Source organism: Typopeltis vanoorti, chromosome 3 (assembly GCF_054136105.1).
Source record: "Typopeltis vanoorti isolate ZY-2024b chromosome 3, IOZ_Tvanoo_1.0, whole genome shotgun sequence".
Classification (NCBI taxonomy): domain Eukaryota; kingdom Metazoa; phylum Arthropoda; class Arachnida; order Uropygi; family Thelyphonidae; genus Typopeltis; species Typopeltis vanoorti.
The window spans coordinates 35,219,606-35,244,771 of NC_143551.1; the positions used below are offsets into that span (position 1 = coordinate 35,219,606).

General features: G+C 34.0%; 1 protein-coding gene across 3 annotated transcripts in view; it reads right to left on the reverse strand.

Moving 5' to 3' along the window:
• Golgin97 (Golgin 97) overlaps positions 1-25,166 on the reverse strand; it is a 288,071-nt gene that overhangs the window by 158,868 nt on the left and 104,037 nt on the right. For all 3 annotated transcript variants that reach the window (XM_090415540.1, XM_090415539.1, XM_090415538.1), the window contains 2 exons: positions 22,079-22,207; positions 1,761-1,856 (listed from right to left, as the gene is read on the reverse strand). In XM_090415540.1, coding sequence (XP_090271666.1) covers positions 1,761-1,856; positions 22,079-22,207 — 225 coding nt within the window. The remainder of the gene's footprint in view (positions 1-1,760; positions 1,857-22,078; positions 22,208-25,166) is intronic.

Below are 25,166 nucleotides of genomic sequence, written 5' to 3' on the forward strand. Positions count from 1 at the left end.
CCACAAGCAAAGAATAACTTTATTGAATGCACATGGTACTCGAGTGTTGGAAGATATTGAGATTGTTCAGTTAACGAGTGCTCACTTTGCTAAGATATATTGACCGGGTGCATGCAGCATGGTGCACAGTGCTACTGCTATATTGGATGAAGAAAGTTCATGAAAATGAGATTGAAGAGCTGTTTTGATAACCTGGATAAGAATTTGTCAATAAGGACAGATGGAATATCAGCCTGTTTGCTAAAGAAATGTTCCTTGTTCAGCCTAATTGGCTATGCTTTTTACATGTTTGTATAACTTGAGTCTCTTACTAGCAAAAATTAGAAGTTGAGAAACTTCTGAAGTCTTTTTTAAAGAAATGGAAATGATTCAGCTGAGAATCCCAGAATGATATTCCTGTAGTTTGAATTAATCAAAAATAAATGGATAGATGTGCACTTCTGTATCTAAAGTACAAAAACATCGTATTTTGAAATAAACTGAAAATACACATCCAGAACTATATTTAGTTATCAAATAAACAGAATCAACCTTAAATTGCCTGTCAATGGAATTTTACTGTAACCAGAGTTCACAATAACTAATGATTAATGTATTAAATAACTTAAGATATTCACTAATCACGTTAAAAAAAAAGTTTCAAATTCAGTTAAGAGTGATATCATTTCCATTTATAACACAGGTACAGTTGACTCGTCATAGGAAACCAATGTTGACCACAGGAACTGTTAGTTATAGTGAATAGTTTGCCATAGTTAATTTCTTTTAGCATAGCATTATACCTATGAGGCTATGGTTGGGACTTTATAGTAGTTTGTTATGCTGAGCAAGTTTGTCATGGTGGTGTTTGCTATTATAATGAGTTGACTGTACGAGGGGGTAGGTACCCAAAAATAACTGGAATCTGAACTTGCCAGGTGCAAATTTTCTAGTTACGGATGCTGCTGTTAGGTATTGTGAGTGTGCAGTTTTTCCGCAAGTGGAGTCATCCTCTGTGAACTGGTTCATTGTTCTGGCTGCTTTTTTTGTTAGTGCTTACAAGTAAGTTTGGCGATTTTGTGATGGCTGACCACAAGGAACAGAGAGTGTGCATGAAATTTTTTCTTTTAGGTAAAACTGCAGCTGAAATTATTGCAACACTTCAGCAACCCTTTAAAGACATTGCTTTAGGTAAACTGCAGGTCTATGAGTGGTTTTTTTCCTTTTTTAAAAATAGGGACATGTCAGTTGAAGACCAACTATGATTTGGCCAACCTTCGACAAGCAGAAATGATGAAAACATTGTAAGGGTTTGCCAAGAAATCAATGAAAATCGTTGAAAGACCAAAGAGAAAGTTTCTGAAGAGACAAATTTGTCATGGAATTTGTGCCAGCAAATTTTAACAGAAGATTTGCAAATGAAAAACAACATGGCAGTTGTCCCCCCCCCATCTTACTTGCCTGATCTCTCTCCATGTGAAAGGGCAGCAATCTGTTGGACAAAGTGAAAGAAAAGTTGCTGGAGGACATAAAGAGTATTCCAATTGAACAGTTCCAGCAATGGGGGAAACATTGGGACAAGTGCATTAACTCACAAGGAGAGTACTTTGAAGGAGACTAGAATATGGTATTATAAACTTTAATAATTAAAAAAAATAATAATAATTCTGGTTATTTTGGGGTAATTTTGAGGAATCCAATAAGTAGATCTCCATCTTGCATAAATACAGTAGTGTATTCTGAACATGCACACACAAAATATAAATATAAAACTACTATACCTGTATTTCTAAGCTATTTATTTTTTCACTCCAAGTAGTTTTAATTTCACTGAGATGCTGTCTAGATTCTTCCAACTTCTTCTCTAGATTCTGTCTCTAAAAAAAAAAATATATATATATATATATATATATATATATATATTACACACACACACACTACAAAATAATAAAATTTTAGTTGGATGTTTGACTCAATGTCTTCAGGCATTAGAATGCCTGAAGACATTGAAAGAATATATACGAGGGCTGTTCAATAAGTAATAAGACTAATTTTACTATCGCCAAACCACTCATCACAATATTAATTTCTGTGGAATAAAGAAATGTTGCCGTCTGTATTAACAAAAGAGGTTGATAGATGGTGTATACGGGCTGACGTGCCAGTGTCATGTGACTAAACGCAAGCTTGTTTCGGCGCACCTACGAGCCGCGACCAGTCGTCGAAATGGAAGCATCCTTGGAACAGCATTATACGATTAAATTTTGTGTGTGTTTGCAAAAATCGGCATCGGACACTTTTAACATGATACGTGAAGCTTTCCATGATGAAGCAATGTCGAGGGCAAGTATTTTTCGCTGGCATAAAACTTTTAAGGAAGGAAGGCAAAATGTGGAAGATCTTGAACGTGAGGGAAGACCTTCAACGTCCATCACAGAGACAATGATCAACACAGCAGCGATTATCATCAAGGAGGATCGCAGAATTACAGTATGCCAGCTGCATGTTGTCCTGAATATTTCTGTGGGAAGTGTTCACTCAATCATGGCTGAACATTTGGGACTGAAACGTGTTTGCACCTGATGGATTCCCAAACTCTTGACACCGGAGCAAATGCAGCATCGAATGGATGTGTACACAGAATGGAAAGAAAGACTGGAACAAGAAGGTGACAACTTCTTAAAACGCATCATTACAGCAGATGAAGCTTGGTTGTATCACTATGACCCTACAATGAAACAACAAAGCAGTGAATGGAAGCATCTGTCTTCGCCTACCCCCAAGAAAGCAAAAACTGTAAAATCGGCTGGTAAAGTTAGGACCATAACGTTTTTTGACTACGAAGGCATTGTTTACCAACACGCTGTAAAACCCGGGAATATTGTAAACGGCTCATACTATGCGGATGTTTCACGAACAATGGTACAGCACGTCAAAAGGAAGCGTCCATTGCTGAAGAATGGCTTCTTATTGCACCATGATAATGCAAGGCCACATATTGCTGGTTGTGTAGTGGACGTTTTGCAGAAGAACAACATAGATATCTTACCACACCCTCCATACAGTCCTGATCTCGCACCATGCGATTTCTGGCTGTTTCCTCAGCTCAAGAAACCACTAAGAGGCCGCCATTTCGAAAGCAACAAAGCATGTGTAAAAGCTGCGGAGGCAGTTTTGAAAGAACTCTCAAAAAAAGGACTTTCACATGTGTTTAAGAAGTGGACGCAACGTTGGAACAAATGCATTGCGTCTCACGGTAGTTACTTCGAAAAAGACCATGTAAATGATAATGATTAAAGGTAATCTGTTTTCTATAAATATAGTCTTATAACTTATTGAACAGCCTATGTATGTATGTATGTATATATATATATATATATATATATATATATATATATATAAATTGAGGCGGTTTTGAAAGGACTCTCAAAAAAGGACTTTCACATGTTAAGTTTTAAAAGAGGTATACCGTGAGTAGACATATCGATACAAAATAAATAATGGAAAAAAACTCACGTAGAAAGATTATTTAATAGTATAATTTTCACCTGTGTGTCACAGGCATCTTCAGTACATTAAGCTCAAAATTAAATTTTTTGGAATTGTCAGTTAATGTTTAATTTTGAGCTTAATGTACTGAAGATGCCTGTGACATAGGCAAAAATTATACTATTAAATAATCTTTCTATGTGAGTTTTTTCCGTTATTTATTTTGTATCGACTTTCACATGTGTTTAAGAAGTGGACGCAACGTTGGGATAAATGCATCGCGTCTCACGGTAGTTACTTCGAAAAAGACCATGTAAATGATGATGATTAAAGGTAATCTATTTTCTGTATAAATATAGTCTTATAACTTATTGAACAGCCTACATATATATATATATATATATATATATTTGAAAAAAATAGATTTAATGACTCAAAGACCGAGATAACATATAAAGATTTTAATGATAAATACTACTAGTTTCGGCATATAGCAGCCTTCTTCAGGTATTTATAAAGGAAAGGAATACTAATAAACATTGAATTAAAGGTAGTTTGGTTTACAACGTTTTTTATGTTCCTTTTAATTTGCATTTACTTTTATATCTCCGTAATACTTTGAAAAAGCCAGACAGTTTGCTGGCGAAACTGGTAGGTTTTAATTTGTAAAATACTGGTCTGTATTAATAAAAGTGTATTTCTAAACATTGAATTATTTAAACAAACTGTAAATTACAGGTACAAATTGCCTCACATAATCGATGCATAAAAACGTTGTATTTTTCAAGTTGTTCCAACTGGCGTGCCATTGTTTGTTGCAATTGTGCGTGCAAGTTCACGTGAATGCCAATATCGAATAACTGCAGCATGGCTATCTGGGATGTTATAACTTAAATTATTATTTAAGTGGACCGGGTTCAGTAGGATTTCCCTTGATTCTACGATTTTCCTTTCAAACTCATCTTCACAGCGAAAAATATTTTCTGATCTATTCCAGCATACAGAGGTATATCTTTATTTACTAACGTTCCTACGGACGAGGTACTTACATTACTACAGGACAAATTATCCAAAAAAATGTTCACTTTATTAAAGCATTGCATTCATTCTGGTTACTTCAGATATAAGGACTCCATTTACCAACAAAAACAAGGCCTGGAAATGGGCAACCCTTTGTCCCCGGTGCTAGTTAACATCTTCCTTGAAGACTTTGAAAAGAAAGCCATATCTTCCTTCTTATTTAAACCAAAAGTTTGGAAAAGATATGTTGATGATATATTCATTATTTGGAATCACGGGCATACAGCTCTCACAGATTTTCTTCGTCATCTAAACATCCAACATCCTAATATAAAATTTACTGCTGATATAGAAAATAATAACTCTTTACCTTTTTTGGATGTTATGCTTACACGATGCTCTGAAAGATTAAAAATCTCTATGTACAGAAAACCTACGCATACCAATAGATATCTGCATAATCTTTCTCATCATTTTCCACCACAAAAACTTGGAATTATATCTACCTTAGGACACAGAGCACGTTCTCTCTTAAATGAACAAGATGAACTACAAAAAGAAATGAATCACCTCACTCTTATTTTTAAACAAAATGGATACTCTGAAAAAACAATTAAGAAATTTCTTCTGAACCCTCCTAAGCAGTGCACAACAGAGACTATTAATTTTAAAGGTAGCATCTCCATTCCATACATTAGCACAGTCTCTAAGAAAACAGCTAAAGTCCTTAAAAATATAATATCAGGACCTTCTTCACCACACTTCCAAAAATCCGCTCTCTAATCAGCCATCCAAAACCTACTCATCACAACCTTAAGTATCCTGGAGTATATAAATTGTGGTGTGATTGCAATATCCCATACTTTGGTCAAACTAACAAATCTATTGAACAACGCATAGAAGAGCATAAGAGAGACATCTCATACAAAAGATCTCATGCAACTGCGTTATCCGGTCATGTTCTTTTTTCAAATAATCCTAATGATGACCAACAAAGCCACTCTGCATGCTGGAATAGATCAGAAAATATTTTTCGCTGTGAAGATGAGTTTGAAAGGAAAATCATAGAATCAAGGGAAATCCTACTGAACCCGGTCCACTTAAATAATAATTTAAGTTATAACATCCCAGATAGCCATGCTGCAGTTATTCAATATTGGCGTTCACGTGAACTTGCACGCACAATTGCAACAAACAATGGCACGCCAGTTGGAACAACTTGAAAAATACAACATTTTTATGTATCGATTATGTGAGGCAATTTGTACCTGTAATTTACAGTTTGTTTAAATAATTCAATGTTTATTAGTATTCCTTTCCTTTATAAATACCTGAAGAAGGCTGCTATATGCCGAAACTAATAGTATTTATCATTAAAATCTTTATATGTTATCTTGGTCTTGGAGTCATTAAATCTATTTTTTTCAAATGTATAACAACCGAGTAAAAGCTGATCGCCATATATATAAAAATTGCTTATTTTTTGTTATTAGTGTTTTCAATTACAACAATGATATTAACATGCTAAATCCATTTAAGAAGAATTTAAAATATGCATAGTACACTTAGCATAATTTTGTCTGTGCTATATATGCATGTATTGCCATATATACACATTACTTTGAGTGAAAAGATCATGATGAACATTGGTTTTGTCCATTGCAAGGAGATAAAGGCCATCTGATCTTCATACTATTTTCGAAGCTTTTCAGTTGAAGTCATACAAGAAGCAGTTGCTTGTCATAATAAAAACTGCATATTCTACGATGCTATGTGCAATTTAAAAAATGATTAATGATTTTTTCCTTAAGTGATACCACATATTCAGCAAGCCAGAAGTAAAAATGAATCAAATAAGGCAATCATAAAAATATGTATTTCATAATTCTTGTATAGTGACACCATTCATTATCAAAACAGCTGAATCTGGAACCACTTTTATTTTTTAATGGTATTATAAGAATAACTTTAAGTTAAGGGGATAATCAATCCCTCATTATTTCAAAGCCGAAGAACTTCTGGCAAGTCCAAGCGTAAGTCAACACCTGATAGTACAACACTAGGGCAACTCGGAGCAAGTTTCGATCACTGTCCTTAATATTTTCTCATAATGTAAAACGCAGCTCCTAGGAGATGTATTACTGTTTTACATTATGAGGGAAGGTCACTACCAAGACCGGTTTCGACCTTTATTGAGGTCTCATCAGTGAGTAGGTAGACCTGGATAATACCAAGGTTTAAGTGAACCGAACTTACATACTTTACTATACGAATTGCCAGAAAGGCGTACCTATATATTATTACTACAATAAAGAGCTAAGAGGCTATTTTTTTCAGCGGCGTAAATTAAGTTAAAGGGATAATAAATCCCTCATTATTTCAAAGCCGAATAAGAAACTCTAAGATCGGTATCAGCATGAACCTCTTAGATTTCGATCTTCGAAATCTAAGTAATAATGAGGGATTGATTATCCCCTTAACTCGATTTACGTCGTCGAAAAAAACAGCCTCTTGGCTCTTTATTGTAGTAATAATATATAGGTATGCCTTTCTGGCAATTCGTATAGTAAAGTATGTAAGTTCGGTTCACTTAAACCTTGGTATTATCCAGGCCTACATACTCAATGATGAGACCTCAATAAAGGTCGAAACCAGTCTGGGTAGTGACCTTCCTTCATAATGTAAAACAGTAATACATCTCCTAGAAGCTGCGTTTTACATTATGAGAAAATATTAAGGACAGTGATCGAAACTTGCTCCAACTTTCCCTAGTGTTGTACTACCAGGTGTTGACTTATGCCTGGACTCGCTGGAAGTTCTTCAGCATAAAACTCTTAGATTTCGATCTTCTTATACGGCCTTTGAAATAATGAGGGATTTATTATCCCCTTAACTTAATTAATGTTGCCGAAAAAAATACCCTCTCGGCTCTTTATTATAATAACTTTGTTTTTCATAATTTTGGCCTTAAAAGTCCAAATGAAATTACTTGAAAAATTTTAATGGCAATTCCAAATAAATTCAGGAGAACTGTATATGCAACTACAGCAAAGATGCCACTACTGCTTGGAAACAGCCCCCAGTCCTGAGCGGCCCACACTCACCTTTCTATAGTGGTGGTAAGGCACTGAGTGAGGCCAGGGATGCTAAGAATCTCGCAGATGAAAACAGGCCACCTCTTAAGTCTATGAAAATGGCAATCGGTATCCTCAATACTTGAACTTTAGCAAGCGACTACAGAATAGATTTATTAATCCAAGAACTAACCAATATCAAATTAGATATCCTGCTAGTGAATGAAACCAAAAGACTGAAAGAACTGACAGCAAGATGGTACGATGGCTCACAGATACTCCTCAAACAATGGCTAACAAGGTGAAGTAGGCTTCATTGTTAAATCTAAGCTCACCAAGTCGATTCTTTCTTGTAACATCATATCTGAAAGAATAGGTGTACTCCTAATTGGAATAGAGAACAATATAAATAAAATTAATATCCTGCTATGCCCTAGCATCTGTAGCTGATAATCAAGAAATAGAAAATTTTTACATGAATCTTAGGCATTAAATTACAAGTCAACAAGTCCACATTCATTGGTGGTGACTTTAATGCCAAAATAGGATGTGGAAAAGAAAACAAAAAGTTTATAGGTCCAAATAGCCTGGAAGAAAGAAATAGAAGAGGAGAGAGATTAGCTGAATTTGCTGCACCTGAACAACTCTTTATCATGAACACTTTTTTTTCAACAAACGCCCAGGAAGAAGATGGACTTAGCAATCACCGAATGGAGACATAAAAAACGAAATTGACTACATTTTAACAGACTGTAAAAGATGGATAGAAAATGTTGGTACAATAGGAGAAACATACTTCAACATAGATTCTGACCACAGACTCCTCAGAGCCATTATACGAATAGACCACAAAAAAGAACAACATATCAGGGCAACATCAAACCACAAAAGACAACCCAAACAAAGACTACATAGAAGGACGTACATAGAAGAGACTGAATGAACTATTAAGAACTGTTACATAAATGATGATGACTATATTGAATTTATTAATAAATTCAATGAGTGCAAGAAAAAAATCAGATATTTCTGTGAAACAAAAGAAAAGAGAATGACTGTCACCTCAAACTATAGAACTATTGAAAACAAGAACTGAAGAAATCTGAAGGAAATTTTCTAGAATACAAAATTATCTGTAAGTTACTAAGGAAAAGAACTCCAGAAGACTACAAAGCTTTCAGGATACAAAAACTAAGAGAAGCAGTGCAGGATAAAACCAGCCTGAAAAAAATAGAGAAAGCCTTAATTTTTAAGCAGTCAATTCCATCTGCTTTACAGGATCAAAATGGAGAAAAACATACTATTAGAAAGCAGAAGTTTTATAATGATCTCTATGAAACTAAGTGCCAAGTCTCAGAACCTATCATTTCAAAACCAAGTAATATACCAGATATACTTCCAAAAGAAATAGAACATGCCCTTAAGAAAATGAGTAAAGGTAAAGCCTAAGGACTTGATCATGTAAGGCTAAAGAAATCCAACAAGGTGGACCAACTAATTCAAAGCTTTGGCTGCTAGATTCACGTGGTACTTCAAAGAAAGAAAATGCCAGAGGAATGGAAGACCTCAAAAAAAATAATTCTATTCAAAAAAGGGAACAAGGAAGACAAAAAAAAATATTGTCCAATCTGTCTACTCTCTCACATATATAAAATCATGAATAGAGTAATACTGAAAAGAATCCAAAGCACTCTCGAAGACAACTCCAGTAGAGAACAGGCAGGATTCAGAAGAGACTTCTCCACAATAAATCATATCCAGGTAATTTCACAACTAAACAGAAAAATGCAGAGAATACTGAATCCCTCTATGTTTCCTCTTTATTGATTTTAAAAAAGCATTTGATACCATAGAACACAATGCAGTCGTCAGTGCCTTACTGGAAATAAATGTGGACCCTACTTACATCAACATGATAAAAGAAATTAACAAAAATCAGACCAGACAAATAATCCTATTTGATCAATCTATAAATATAGATATAAAGAGAGGGGTCTGCCAAGGTGATGTGATCTCCCCAAATCTATTTACCAGCACTTTAGCATACATTCTGAAAAAAATAGACCTAAACGGAGGAATAAGCATAGATGGTGAAAATCTAAAAATCCTTATGCTTGCCAATGATCTAGTACTGATATCCCACAACCCAAAAGACCTAGAAGAAATGAGTGAAAAATTATCTTACACAAACAGCAGCAAGATAGGCTTAGAAATGAATCTAGAAAAAACAAAATGGATTAAAAACATCTACATAAGTGACAGTCACCTATGTATTAATAACATTCCTATAGAATAAGTAAACTCCTATAATTACTTAGGACAAAGAATAAAAATGAATAATGATTTATCTGAAGAACTAGCAAAAAAGAAGGAAAGCTGCATGGCTATCATTCAACAGACTAAAAGAAACACTTACTGATCCAAGCCTTGACATCTCTGCAAAGACAAAACTATTTAATAATGGCATTCTTCCATCACTCACATATGGATCAAAAAAAGAGACTCTCAGAATAACTCAGCCTGCAATAGAATGTAGGATTTGTAACATAAGCAAAATGGAACATGTTAGAAACACGGAACTAAGAAAGAGATCAGGCATAAAAGATGTGGTAACTGTAGTATATGAAAGCAAGATGAGATGGGCAGGTCACATAGCCAGACTCAGGGATAATAGATGGACATATAGAATAATACTCAACTGGCAACCAAGAATAAAGAGAAAATCAGGAAGACCACCTACAAGATGGGAATATCCATTAGTGAACTCTATGGGTATAATGGAAGAGAGAGGCTCACGATTGAGATCATTGGAGGCATCTTTGTGACTTGCACTCATGGAGAAATCCTGAGTAAAACAGAGGTCCATCAAGGTAATGTAAACAAAAAGAATTATAATAATCTCAAATTGTTTGTTCAATAAAAGCAGTCAAATTATAAAAAACGAAAAAATCATCGTCATCATCATCTTCCAATTATTGATATATACCCTCACAGATGTACAGGATATTATGATAGTACTACACGAAATGTTTAAACCACTACAACCTTCCAATTGACAACTGTAGAACATCTGCATTTATACAATGATTTATTTAATTAATTCTGTTTCAAATTACCAGTTTGGGTTATTATGCATTCATATTGTAAGAACTGCACACTTAATTGCTTGTTTACACACACACACATTATCTACCAATAATTGTCTGGACACTTAGCTTAGCAATTTATAATTGATATCAGCAGATAAACTCTAATAGCGGGTATGTCCACCTTTTGCTTTGATCACCTCCTGCACCCTTTGAGGGAGGCTTTCCACCAATGTGTTGCAGAAATCAGGTGGAATTTGTCTCCATTCCTCCATCAAAGGAGCACTGAGTTCAGCAATAGATCAAGGATGTGCTGCTCTGGACCTTAATCACCCTTCAATTTAACCCACAAGTATTCACTGATAGTAACATGGGTCCATTTCATAAAAACTCCACAGTGTAGGCAGCACCTAATTATTCAGAATATCAAGGTACTGAGCTGTCGTCATGAAACCATGGACAATGACCAGTGGTCCCACTCCAAACCAGCTGAATGCATCCTATGCTATTACTCCTCCGCCACCAAACTTTACTGTGGTTACAACACATTGTAGTAACAAGTGTTCACCAGGCTTCCATCACACCTACATCCTGCCATCAGACTGGAAACAGGTGAACCTTGATTCATCACTCCAGAGAGCGTTTTCCACTGGTCAATTATTCAGTTCACACAACCTGCTCCAGGCCAGACAAGCTGCCTTGTTTGTTTTGCATGCTGGTACTCTTCTGTGGAAATCCAGTAAATGGAGTTCTTTTTGTACAGTATTAGTGCTCATCATGGTGTGACTTGTGCTCTGGAACTCGACACAGATGGTCTGTGCTGATAATAGCCGATTGTAAAACAACAATTTTGATAGTTGTTTTTGTGTGCCATGCATTTTAACACCCTCAGCAGCTACCCTGGGTGTTTTCCTCCACTAGTGATGCCAGAACATCTCCATCTGTTGATCACATCACCAACCGTTGATTTGGGATGCTCCAGTTGAGCAGCAATGGCACGTATGGACATGCCACAAATGTGATAGCCCACTATGACACCTCTCTTGAAGTCACCGAGTTCACGTCGTGTTGACATACCACCTGTATTCAACTGCTAGATGAAATACTGCTTCCTACTATCTGTACACTGGTTTTTACATTAACAAACCTGGAATATTCCATAACTTCAATAACAGGGTTGTCTGGACAATTATTGGTAGATTGTGTGTGTGTGTGTGTGTGTGCGCGCGCGCGCATGCACTGTTTACATATTACATTTATGAGTTGTGTTATTTTTTAACAAAGCGAATTCACTTAGTTTTTAAGTAGTGTGTCCAAAGTAAAGATTATAATTTAATGTTTGAGATGGTTTAAATTACATAAATTAAAAAATTCTTAGTTCATTTAAAGTGCGAGTTCTTATCACTTTCAAATAAAGTACCAAAAGGATACAACATAATGGCAGTGGCTTGTTTCACTTCATGACCGAATGGAAACCAGAACTATTATGCACATGCTGGAGCATGAACGAGTGAAAAGAATATGGTAACTAATAAACAGTTCAAGAGAGATATGGGTACAAATATAGAATAATTTTTGGAAAGAGTTAGAGGAGAGTTCCATTAGTACTAGTCTTTCATAAAGACAAAGATATCTGAAAAGATTTTAGCTGTTATGTTACAAAGGCAACTGAAATAACAGTTATAAAAAAGATTAAAGAGAAATGTTTTTCAGATATTAAATGTTAGATCTGAACAGCAACGATTTAAACTAGAATATAGATACACTAAGTAGAATTTTAAATGTCTGATCACTATCCTTGGAAATTCTTGGTAAAGGAAGAAGAAAAAAGTTGTGAATCTAGAAAGAGAAAGAAGGAGGAATGTTTTATGTAATTTTTCTAGAAGGTATTAAAGGAGGAGTGCTAGACAGTGTTCAAACTTGAGATTATTGTCCATGTCTGACCATTTCTTATCTCTTACTATTAACAGAAAATCTACAATTATTTTCAAGACTCATAAGAAAAAAATAGTTTTCAGGATAAGGAACTCTTTCAAATAGAGGGATAAAAAAAAATTGTTTCTTTCAGAACTCTAGATGCAATTATGAAATATAATGCTCTTTTCAGCTGGCATATTTTGGGATCCAGATAAGATGTGATTTATTTAATTATTATTATTTTAGATTTTAAGATGAATTACTGTTGGTTCAAGTGCTGAATACTATATATTTCTGTTGATGTATCTTAATGATTTTAAACTGCTTTTGTATATGGAAGTGAAGATGCAATTTACTTAATTGTTGTTGAAGTTAAGATTCCTTTTTTAAAACAAAAGAAAATTATCATATACTTGTTCATGCTTCAGCATGCCTAATAATTCTGGTTTTCTGCACAATATTTTCAAATCTCTTATCTGTAAGAACTTTAATACTGGCAGATCATATATGTCAGTCTTCTAAAGCACTTTTTACTGTATCAATCTGCCTAGTTCTTGGTCTTCTGAGTCTCCTTCCTGCCATCTTGGCATCAGATATCTGTTTTTGTTAACCTTTTCTCTCCTATTCTGTTTAAGCGACCATACCACCTAGATTAGTTCTTCTCATACATTCCTGAATGAATGTTAACAATGAAGTTCCTTCCTAATATCCTAATTTTCAATACAAAATGCCACTGACTATCTGTTAACTCCCTTAATCTTTTTCAAAACTCTTATACAAGTGGGCTCCAGCCTTTAATCAAGTGTTTTATTTCTAACCCAGTTCTTAGGTCCACAAGTTAAGACTATCTTGTACATACAACAAGTTTAGTTATTCTGAGTCATTTTTCCTTATTCGAAGTAAAATTATTCTATTGACTTCCTAACATATCATATTTGCTAATTCTGTTGGCTATTTCCATATTTAATTTGCCATCTTCACTAAAAATTATGCCTAATAGACAAAATGTTTTATTTGTTCAATAAGTTCATTTAGGATGCAGTTGATATTTCCAAAGTTTTTGCCTATTTTCCTAGTCTTTTTATTGAGGATTTTCATACCAAATTTATTATGGCAGTAATTCAATTAAGTTAGGAAATCCTGTAGACTTGTATTGGATTCATTTTTAAATAAATCCAGTATAATATCATTTGCACAAAATAAAGGGACGAGATTAGCATCTCCAATTTTCACATCAGGTTTAATGCCACTTTCCTTCACAATGTGATCCACATAAATAATGAATGGCCAGAACCCAGCTTGTTCTTTTCCAAGTTTTCCCTTGCACAATTTTTCTTAGTCATTTCCCAAGTGCATAAATCTTACCAGGAATACTCAGTAGGAATATTCCTCTATAATTTTCACACTGTTTTATTTCTCTTTTTATAGATGGGTACTATGAAAGCGCTCTACTCAAAATCATCTGGAATTTGATCCTCTAAATCAGCTTTCTGAATTATGCATTGTAATCATGGTAAAACTTTTATACCTGCATATTGAGCATTTCTGGTCAAATATCAAATAACTACTCTGGTTGTCGTTCCACATTGTTTTTGATGGCTTTTTCTATCCCAGGTATTGATATGTACTCCTCATGGCATTCTACCCGAGTGTTTTCTATCGCCATGTTATCACTACTTTTTTTGTTTAGTAATCTTTCAGAGTAATTACTCCTGATATGTAGAATATCTTTATTTTCAGTTTTCACATCAACTTTTATCATCTGATTTCTTTTACAATACCTTTTCCTCCATTTCTATGCTTCTTCAATAATCTCCAGTATATTTTGTCACCTTCCTGATATTTAATTTTTGTTTAAATTAAGGGGATATTAAATCCCACATTGTTTTAAAACCGAATAAGAAACTCAAAGATTTAATTTAATTTATGTTCTTACAAATGTCTTCCCATGATTTTGTTTAACTAGTTGAACACATTTCATTGCTTTCCTACAGTTTTCTCTGTATTCTTTCAGACCACATGCTGATTTATTTGCCAGGAATTTCAATATACTTTCTTCTTTTCCTTGACTGCCTCTTTCACTTCCTGAGTTCACCATGGAGTTCTAATTTTTTTATCCTTGCTGAACAACCTCCCCATATTTTTCTCTGGCTGAATCAATCAGTGTGTGTTCTTGAATGCCTGCCAATGCATCTCAAAAGTTTGGTTCTTGTTTTCAAACTGTTATTCTTTTTTTTTTTTAATCATATTTGTGTATTTGAGTCTACAATTCACTCCAGAAAGCTGCTGACCTTTAATTGTTTTTAAAACTTTCTTATACACTTTCTTTTGAATATACTGAATTTTATCCTGCTGAAAACAAATGATCGCTTCCTATTTGAAATCCTCTGTATACTCGTCTTGAACCAGTGTAAAGATATTGATATCAATAATTACATAGTCAATCAGACTTTTCTTAATTCTTGTGTCTTCTCTCTATGTAAACATGTGCACATCTTCATATTCGAATATGGTGTTAGTAATAATCCATGTCCTGAACAGAAATCCAGCAGATACTTACAATTATCGTTAGCTTTGCTCTTTTTTCCAAATTTCTCAAAACATTTCTGTATGTCTGGTAATTATTTCTCCTCTGCTGTTTAGAATTTGGTTAGCTAAGTTGAAAACTGCCAGCACATCCTTATGTGTTTGGTATTTAAGTACAGGCTGCAGCAAGAAAAAGTGAGAAGCACAGATTTCTCTATGTTCACTGGGCATCTACAGATGCCGTATGGTCACTCCGATGCTCGGTGATGTTCCACACCAGGCCTCGCCATGTAGTCCTGTTGTTTGCTTTTCTGGCAGCCTCAACTCTCTGAAGATCAGTCACTCCACACACGCCATCCATCCATCTCGTTGATGGTCTACCCCTGTCTCTTTTTCCAGGAACTTTACCTTCTATTACTGTTCTGAGAAGTCCTCCTTCCATCCTTTCTATGTGTCCAAAATATTTTAACTTTCTTCTGTCAATATCCTTAAGGAGCCTTAAAGTTCTACTAATCTTTTCTAACACCCATTCATTTGTACGCCCTTCAGTATATGATATCCTCAACAGCCTTCTGTAACATCACACCTCAAAAGCAGATATTAGTTTCTTATCTAACTTCTTTAGGTTCCAAGTCTTGCATCCATAAGTCGCTGATGGAAAAACAACTGCATCTAAAATCCTCAACTTTGTTCCCATGGAGATAGACCCATCCTTCCAGATTTTAGACAGGTCTCTGAATGGTTAGGAATGTTTTAGCCATTCCTAACCTTTTTCTGACATCTTCTGAACAGTAATTCTTCACATTAATAATGGATTCCATGTACTCAAACTTACTGACTTCCTCAATTCTTTCTCCATTAAGATACACTTGTCTCTCAAGAGCTTCTCTGTTTGTTTTTTCTTTGAGAACCATGATCTTCGTCTTGCTAGAATAGACAAATAGATATGAAAAAAATAATTAGGTGAAATTATTACTAAACATATGCACAATAGTAAAACAGTGAACACAGTAAAATTTTTCACACTGAACACATTTCCACTGTGTTTGTGTTGCCTTAGATGTTGCATATTTTCTATTATGTTCTTCGGTTAACTTTTTGTAGCAAGATGTACATCTTCTCCTATTACTGGTACCAACCTCTTCTAAAATATGTTTTTCCTTGTCTGAAGTCGAAGTGACATTATTTTCCTTTGGTGTAATTCCTAATAACTCTTTTGCGATTTTTTCTCTAAACTCTGTGATGCTAATGTTTTAATCAGTAACTTGCTTATATACTATAAAAGCGTTCGCCACAGCAGAACCTAAAAAGAATTTCAACTGCGAGTCTTCGGTACCATTTCACACTTCTTCGAAGACAAGAAGCATACGCTTTTAACTGATCGGATAGATCAATAAAACTTTTGCTTTTGTTATAGTCCATAATAGCTTCCGGCTTTTGCACTCCATTACCATTTCTTCCTGTAAGGGATTTCATTTTGTTTGTGTGTTCTGTTGATAACATAAGCACTTCACGTTTATCGCACCATTTTATTACCACCATCCCTGTGTCGCTTTCTTTACCAATTATTTCACCCTTTTTCAATTTCTTCTGTAGAATTCCCTTTTGATTTTTTCCCAAAGTGCCTACAAGGTGTGGTGTGTTTGTCTATTCAAAAGTTTGTGCGCTAATTCAATACTGGTATAATAATTATCTACAAATATTGTGCATCCATGGTCAAGTAGATTCTCACAAAGTCCCATAACAATTGAAGTTGGAACACTATTAGTGGTATTGGTCTTTTCTGCGTCATAGTATATCTTGAAATCATATGTATATCCATCTTCAATACACAATTTGAATAGTTTTATGCCAAATTTGTGTCGTTTATTGTTGATGTACTGACGAAAGGCAAGACGACCTCAGAAAGGAACTAAAGTTTCATCAATGCAAATATTACTCAAAGGCATCATTATTTTCTGGAAATTTTCTCTTATATGATTTATGAGAGGTGTAATTTTATAAAGTCTTTCAGAAGTATTTCCACCCTAGTTGACTGTGAAGTGCCAGTTACTGAGAAGAAGATCAAACCGATTCCTTGACATAACTTGTTTGATTTCTGTAGAATAGAGGATGTTATTCGACCAATAACACTCTAATTTTGGCATCCACACTAAACTGAACCAAATTTGCAGACCCAAAAATATCTTCATTTCATTGGGATTTGTGTTTTTCCACTTTCTTATCCTTGCTTTTGGTAAAATTGTCTTACTGAGGTTTTGAAGAGTGTATCTGCTAGTTTCTTGCATCATTAGGTCCAGCAGTCCTTCATCAACAAACTAAAAAAGAAGTCTACAGGCTGTTTATCGTGCATTTCTTCAATAACATTTTGTTTTATTCCAAAATTATTATCCACAAACTGAAAATGTTTTAGATTATCACCTGTAATTTCATTCCATTGTAGGTCGGTTGAATTCACATTTCCAAGTATTTCATCTGAGGAAGAATCATTAGTCAAATGCAGATTTCTTATAACATCATCAATTGTTTGTTCTACAGAATGAGCAGCAGTAAACTGAGATGTACTAGCAGCAAAAACTTCAGTATTAACAGTTGTAGATACTTTTATTCTCTTTCTAGCAATGAGAGGAATCAGAATCTGAAGACACAGAACTAAGATTACTTCCGTTGTAACTTTCTGATGAATATTCGTATGGTTCGTCATCAGACAGAACTTCATTTATCAAGGCTTCTAAATGATGTTGCTCTTTTTTGTAGTCTCCCATATTAGGGCAATTTATAACAATATTTATCACTATAACAAATTTATTCCACTGGACAAAACACTGAACGCATATAACTGTTCGTAAGTGTCATAGATATGCAAGTTTGACCTTGAAGTGAAGTGCGAATCACGTGTGCACTGCTCGGCCCAGTCAGTAAAAAAAATTCTTCTCAGGCAGCGCGGTACACACGTGATTTGCACTTAACAAATCTATTTAGCTGCATGAAATAGATAAAAAATCATAAAATATGATTATTTTATGTTACTTTCAGCAAATTGTAAAACAAAAAGAAGTTGGCCTGGGGATCACAAAATTTTTTAACTTTACGGCAGTCAACGTGTTAAACTGCTGTTCTCAACAGAGACAAGACAGAAACCTTAAGGAACAATACCCCATTGTTCTCTTAAGTGTGATATTGGAGAAACCATTGTTCTCCAATATCACAGCCTACATCAGAGAGTTGTATTTTCCTAAGTGAACTATCAGTTAGTGCATAACTAATTATTACAACTCCAATGTCCAGGGGTGTATTCTCATATGCTCTGGTCTATTCTTGAAACTTTCCAAGTTTCTATACATTTGGCTATGAAATAAGGAAGGATTCATAATATCCCCTATTGCTATTAATTTATGACCACTGAAATGAAGTATTTTAGACTCTTCTTCAATGGTTATAACAAGTTTTATTAAATTAAATCCATTTTTATTGATTTACACACTCCAGCCATATTAATCTTCCCCTATATCACTACAAACATCAAAATTGAAATGACTTGAAAAATGTTAATATTAATTTCTTCTTTCAGTAACTGTCCAAGTGAAGTAATGGTATACAAAATGATTTTAATATTATGATGAAACAGTTAAGTCTTTATAAAAAATCTGCTATGCTCATCAATTATGTGTATTCTCTGTCTAATTTTTCTATCTTGAAGATGAAAAATTCAAGTTTCTGAAAGAAAAAAATCCCACCACAGGCATGGATTTGCCTACTCTAGAGGAACTTGTATAGTTCTTTGAGTTTATAAGGCTTGTTTTTTAAATATATTTAAAAAAAAAAAAGAGGAACTTTTGCCACTTTCATATGAAATTGGTGAATTTACCTTCAGTTTAAATGCCCTTATAAGAGCTCTTCATACCTAGTTTAAATGTGGACCCAAGTCTTTCCATATAAATAACATTGTTAAATTCCATGCAAGTGATATGGGTTAATTAATATTAATTTGAATAATTTGACCAAATTTTGTCAATAAGAATGCACAAATGAAACCAACATGGAACCACACAGACATCTTGTGTGCATCCAAATTCCAAATTTTATTGTATTCCATTTAACTAGAGTGAAGTTCTTATAATATAAAATTTGAATGTTTTGCTCCTGCAAATGACCTAAACAAAGGAAAACTTATATAGGCCTAGAAATTTTTGTATTGATTCTAAATACCAGATTTCAGTAAAATCTAGTATCATGTCTACAATGCATTTATTGTAGACAAGATCTGATGGAAATCAGTAATGTAAACTATCATTTTACACAGATTTTTATTTCAAAATGATCTATTTTGTATGAAAATCTATGCAAAATATTTTTTTTTTTTTGCACTACTTTATTCTTTATTAGCAAAGAGGCAGAAGGAAGAAAATCACTTAACCCATCAGCATCAAATTTCTGATATGTACTGATAATATGATAGTACCGCATCAGTTTACATGATTATAACTTCTTTTTCAAAAATTTTTCTCCAAATCAGAGTTATTTTTCAGCATTCCAATATTGTCAGATCTTATATCTTGGTCTTCTAATGCACTTATAACTACACCATTCCACCTAGATCTTGATCCTCCTCTGGGTCTTTTCCCATCATCAACCAACCATTTTGTTAACTTTTCCTTTCCTATTCTGTTTAAGTGACTGCACCAACTTAGATTAGCTTCATCCTAATATCTATTTTTTTTAATATGATATGGTTCTGTTATTGATGGCATCTGTTCACTCCCTTAATTTTTCTCCAAACACACCAACCACACATGGTCTCTAATCTTGATCAACTGCTTTATTCACAAGCAACTCTCAGATCCACAAATTAAATGATTTTAACACTCTTGTACAGCACATGTTTCTTCTGCTTGATGTGAAAGCCATCATTAGCATTTAGAATAAGCATTATATGTAGGAATTGCAGTGGTAGAATTGAGTGTTTGGGCTAATTTCTCTCTTATTTTAATAATAATTTATTCAAGTGGTTCCCACAATACCAGCTTTGCTAACTAGTAAATTAAAATTTCATCTAGATTTTAATGCATGCTGCATAACGGCTTGCTATTCATATTCATCATATCCCATAATATTTGAATAGGCCAATGACTGGCGATGTACCTTGGGAAGAAGAGATTATAAGCTGTGCACTACTAATTTATTTTTATTTTATTTATTATTATATTTTTTTTATGATGACCCTACACATGAAAGGTCAACAAGACCTATAACACTACAGTGCCATGTATGGGTAAGTAATTAAAGAGAAAAATAGATTATTGATATGTTTCATAAAGAGTGAGAGGTTGTACTGAGTGGGAAAAATCATATGGGGGAGATTGTCCCAAAGAATAGAAGTGGATGGAATGAAGGAAGCTGATAGAAGTTAGTTTGGTGTGTTCGGAGCAGGTCAGTAGCTGCTTTAGCCCCTACATGGTTAGAAGAAAATGGAGGAATGGCAGCAATATATTGATGGAACTGAATTGCAAGAAACCAATGAGGCCAGAGACTCAAATGTGATGGTGGACAGAGAGTTGAAGTTTAAAGGGAATATTGCAAAGGTAGCCAAAACAGCACATCAGATTATGCACTTGTTAAAGAACACACTAACAAGCAGAAATAGAGAGGAATTGTTCCCCTATATAAGGGCCACATCTGGACTACTGCACACAGATTTGAGCATCTGGATTCCATGCAGATGAAGTGGTGGAGAGGATCCAGAGGCAAGTGACAAAGATTTCAAGAGGGCTATGGAATGCTCCCTAGATTGAAGGTTTGGGCTTCAAAAACTAGCTGATAGACAAAGCAGAGGAGAGATAATAGAAGTATATAGGTTATTAAAGGGGATTTAGAAGACTGACACTGAACTTTTTTTTCAGTACATGGCAGGAAGGGAGAGAATGAGGGGTCACCGAGTGAAATTGTTTAATAGTGTGGTTAGCAAGGGTGTCAGGACAAGATTTTTTGCTTGGAGGGTTGTGAGTGCTTTGTCAGCAAATAAATTTCAGGAGAGATATGGTGTGGTGTGGGAATAATGGATCTCCTGTGATGAATCTTCTGACTCCATGGAGATACCTGTGTAAAAATAATATTTAAATTATGTTTACTACAGCACATTTTGGATTGCTATATAGGTAACTGATATAATAATCTAGCATTCCCTAATTCAACATATACAAGTAGTGTAACCAGAATCTTTTCGTCACCTATTAATATCTTTATTTGTACAGAATGGCAAATATGAGAAGGTTCAACAAGATGGAGAGATGAACTACATCATTCAATGGGAAGTGACTGGAGCTTCTGGGCCAGAGACAGAGAAATGTGGTAAAATATGAAGGAGATCATCGTCCAGCAGTGGACGGATAAGGATTGATTATAAAGATGATTCTGAATATCTTTAACACAACCTATGAAATAATGTTGTTTGTGCAGCAAATGTTCCTACAGAAAAGCTAGCCAAGCTTGATCAACGTCCTTCACAATCAAGTCATTATCATACAATATTTCCCAGTCAATTTTCAACAATAATGGAACTATAACTATTTATGCTGTTGCTTGTACATGGAAGAAAGAAATATTTAATGAATATTTCGGTTAGCAATATTCATTATTCAATAATGAATATTGCTAACCGAAATATTCATAATTCAATCAATATTCAATAGAAAGACATCAGTGCCAACTCGGGTGTTTGATGAAGGATCTTCTGTTGAAAATGAATGTGAGAACTGAATGCAGAAAACTATACTAGCTGGCATATGAAATTATGCAGCTGCACATTTTGCATTCTCTTATAAATGGATGGAGAAAGCAAAGTCAAATGAAAGCAGACTATCATTTCTATGCTTTATATTCTAAGTAAAATTCATCTTTAAAATCTAATTTATGTATACATATTTCTTTCTATAAAACTAAACAATTATTGTGTTAAATAGAACAAAAAGGAAACTGTACAAGTATTACCTCAATTACTAGAGCTTCAACTCTTTCATCACCTGTTAAGGCACTGTCATTTAGTCTTTTTTCTAAAACACCTATTCTTCCTTCTAGATGAGAAACATAGCTATCTTTCTCATCAAACATTGAGCTTGTCTGGTGTATGCAAATAAAGAATGTGTTTTAAAAAATTTTAAGAAATGTAAGTGCTTCAAATACACAATAATGATGAATTCAGAATAAAGCAAAATAAATCTTTTGAGTATAAGGAATTTTTGCAATAGTGTTATAGATGCTCAAACAATGAGTGTTCTCAGAGCAGAAATAACTTATTTAAATGAAAAGCTTTTCTATTACATATTCATAATAGCTCATTGTATATTGAAAATTCATTTTAATGGAAAATAGAAAATAATGGAACACATTATCAAATTAAAAATTTAGTCATTATCATACAATCAATTATGCTTATGATCAAATATAAAATTTCAAAATTAAATGTAGAATAAGAATATTCTCTGTTTAAATGTGATTAATACATCATTATTGTGAAAAATTTTATTTTACATAAAACATAGAAAATCACTATGGTCACATATGCAGAAACTGTATAAGTTATGTTATAAAATCTCACAAGTACCATTTATTCCATTAGAATGCTTATGACTATTTATTGTTTATTACTGATCACAGAGAACCAGATAAATTTTTTAGATGAAATTCCTATAAATAGAGTGCTTACGAAAACAAAGGAAACAATAAACCAAAAATGTATTTAGTTTACAATACAGTGAAATGAAGAATTTCAAGCAATAAAAAAGGAATATACAGTATACATATATCCCTTTTTTAGTGTATGAATGTATATGAGTGTGTACATGGGTGGTCTGAAAAGTTCTCGGCCTAACAATGAAAAAATGAATTTATAATTTTAAAATTATTTTTATTTTTCAACAATCTCCCTTAAGACTAATACATTTATTCCAGCGATGCTCAAGTGCCATTATCCTGTCCCTGTATTGGTTCTCAGTAAGTACTACAAAATACTCCTCGATAGCTGCAATCACCTCTTGATTCAAAGAAAAATGTTGACCAGCGAGGAAGATTTTTAGTTTCAGGAAGAGATAGAAGTCAGAGGGAGCCAAATCTGGAGAATTGGGTGGATGTTCCAACAATTCATAGTGCAGATCCCTTAATTTTTCCATTGCCAAAACACCTTTGAGGGCAGGTGCATTGTCCTGATGAAAGGCGATTTTTTAATTCTGCAAACGAGGTCTTTTCTCATGAATTTTTCATCCAGTCTGGTTAAATTGTAATAATATTCCCTGATTGTTGTTTTACCCTTTTCAAGATAATTAATAAACAAAATGCCTTTAGCATCCCAAAACACCGATGCCATGACATTTCTTGCTGATGAAACTGACTTTGTCTTCTTTGGCATCGAACAGCTGGTTGGATTCTGGTGTATAATGGTGAATCCAAGTCTCACCCATAGTAATAAATTGATGCAGAAAATCAGTTTAATTCTTGTAAAAACACTCCAAGCACTGTTCAGAGATTTTCATGTGAGTGTGTTTTTGATCTGTTGTGAGCAAGCACGGCACCCATCTTGCACAAAGCTTTTTCATTTGCAATTCTGCACGCAAAATATATCCTACACATTCTTTAGAAATGTCTACAGTCTCAGCAATTTCGCGCACTTTGACTCACCCGTCATCCAATACCATATCGTGCACTTGATCAATGATTTCTGAGCATTGTTATACTTTTTGGATGTCCTTCATGTGGATTATCTTCAAGGCTGGTATGGGGCCACATTTGAACTCGGCAGCCCATTTCTTAATTGTTGAAAATGAAAGAGAAGAGTGCCTGTAAACTTTTATGAACTTCGAATTAATTTCTTTTGGCATAACCTTCTTTTAAAAATAATTTTATAACCACACGATACTCAATTTTATCCATTTCAAGGGATACAGACAACACTTTTACTTGAGACAGCTGTATAAAACAAACTACTCGATAGAATGACTTGCAATTTCACATGGATGCTTATGACAGATGTGCCAACTTAGAAAAAAAAAATCTTCCCGATGGTGTTGCCATTTATGGTAGAGGCCAAGAACTTTTCAGATCACCCATGTATATACTATTTTTCTGTGTATAAGATGATACTTTTTTTCTAAAATTTTTAGACAAAAAATTGGGGGTCATCTTATACACGGGGCATGACCAGTTGAGAGACCTGCGGTTACCATGGCAAAATTTCCAGTACCTTGTCTCCATGAACAGGCTTCTGCCAATCACTGGCCTTTGTTAACTCTGTTGATTGACATCATTAATGACTGACTAAATAAACCAATCAGAACTCTGAAAGCAGTCATATGTCTGCAACTTGTTGGTGGGGTGAGTTAATGCATTAACAATATTTTGAGCACTAGCCCATAAAAATGCCCAAAAATAAAAAACCAGATTGTTTTTTTATTTTCGGAAATATTATCTAATTTGGAAAAATTAGGAAATATTACCTAATTACTAAATATACTTTGAATATTTAAAAAAATATCAAATGTGTTCTGTTTTACATTTAAAATATTGATTTCTTAACTTTGGGTTTGAAACAGTAGGGTTTGTCTTATACATGGAGGCATTTTATACATGGAGAAATACAGTGTGTGTGTGTGTGTGTATATATATATACATATATACACACACACACACACACACACACACACACACACACACACACACACACACACACACACACACACACTAAAAATTAAGGGAAAAAAATACAATTGTATATCTTTTCATTTCAATTCAATTTTTTTATAATACAGGGTGTTTCGAAAAGAATGTTCCGATTTGAAAATTGTATATCTCTGCAACCACAAACCACAAATGAATGTGACATTGAACATTTATAATTGTGGTGAGTGAAACTTTAGGCCTTACTTCATACTTGGTAATTTATTTTGTAACTGTACCACATTTTCATAATTAAATATAATTATTTGAAATTGGAATATTCTTTTTGAAACACCCTGTACTTTGCAAAAATTAGCAAAACGTGCAATCTGATATGTATTATTTTAATTAGCCATGATTAAAAAAAAAG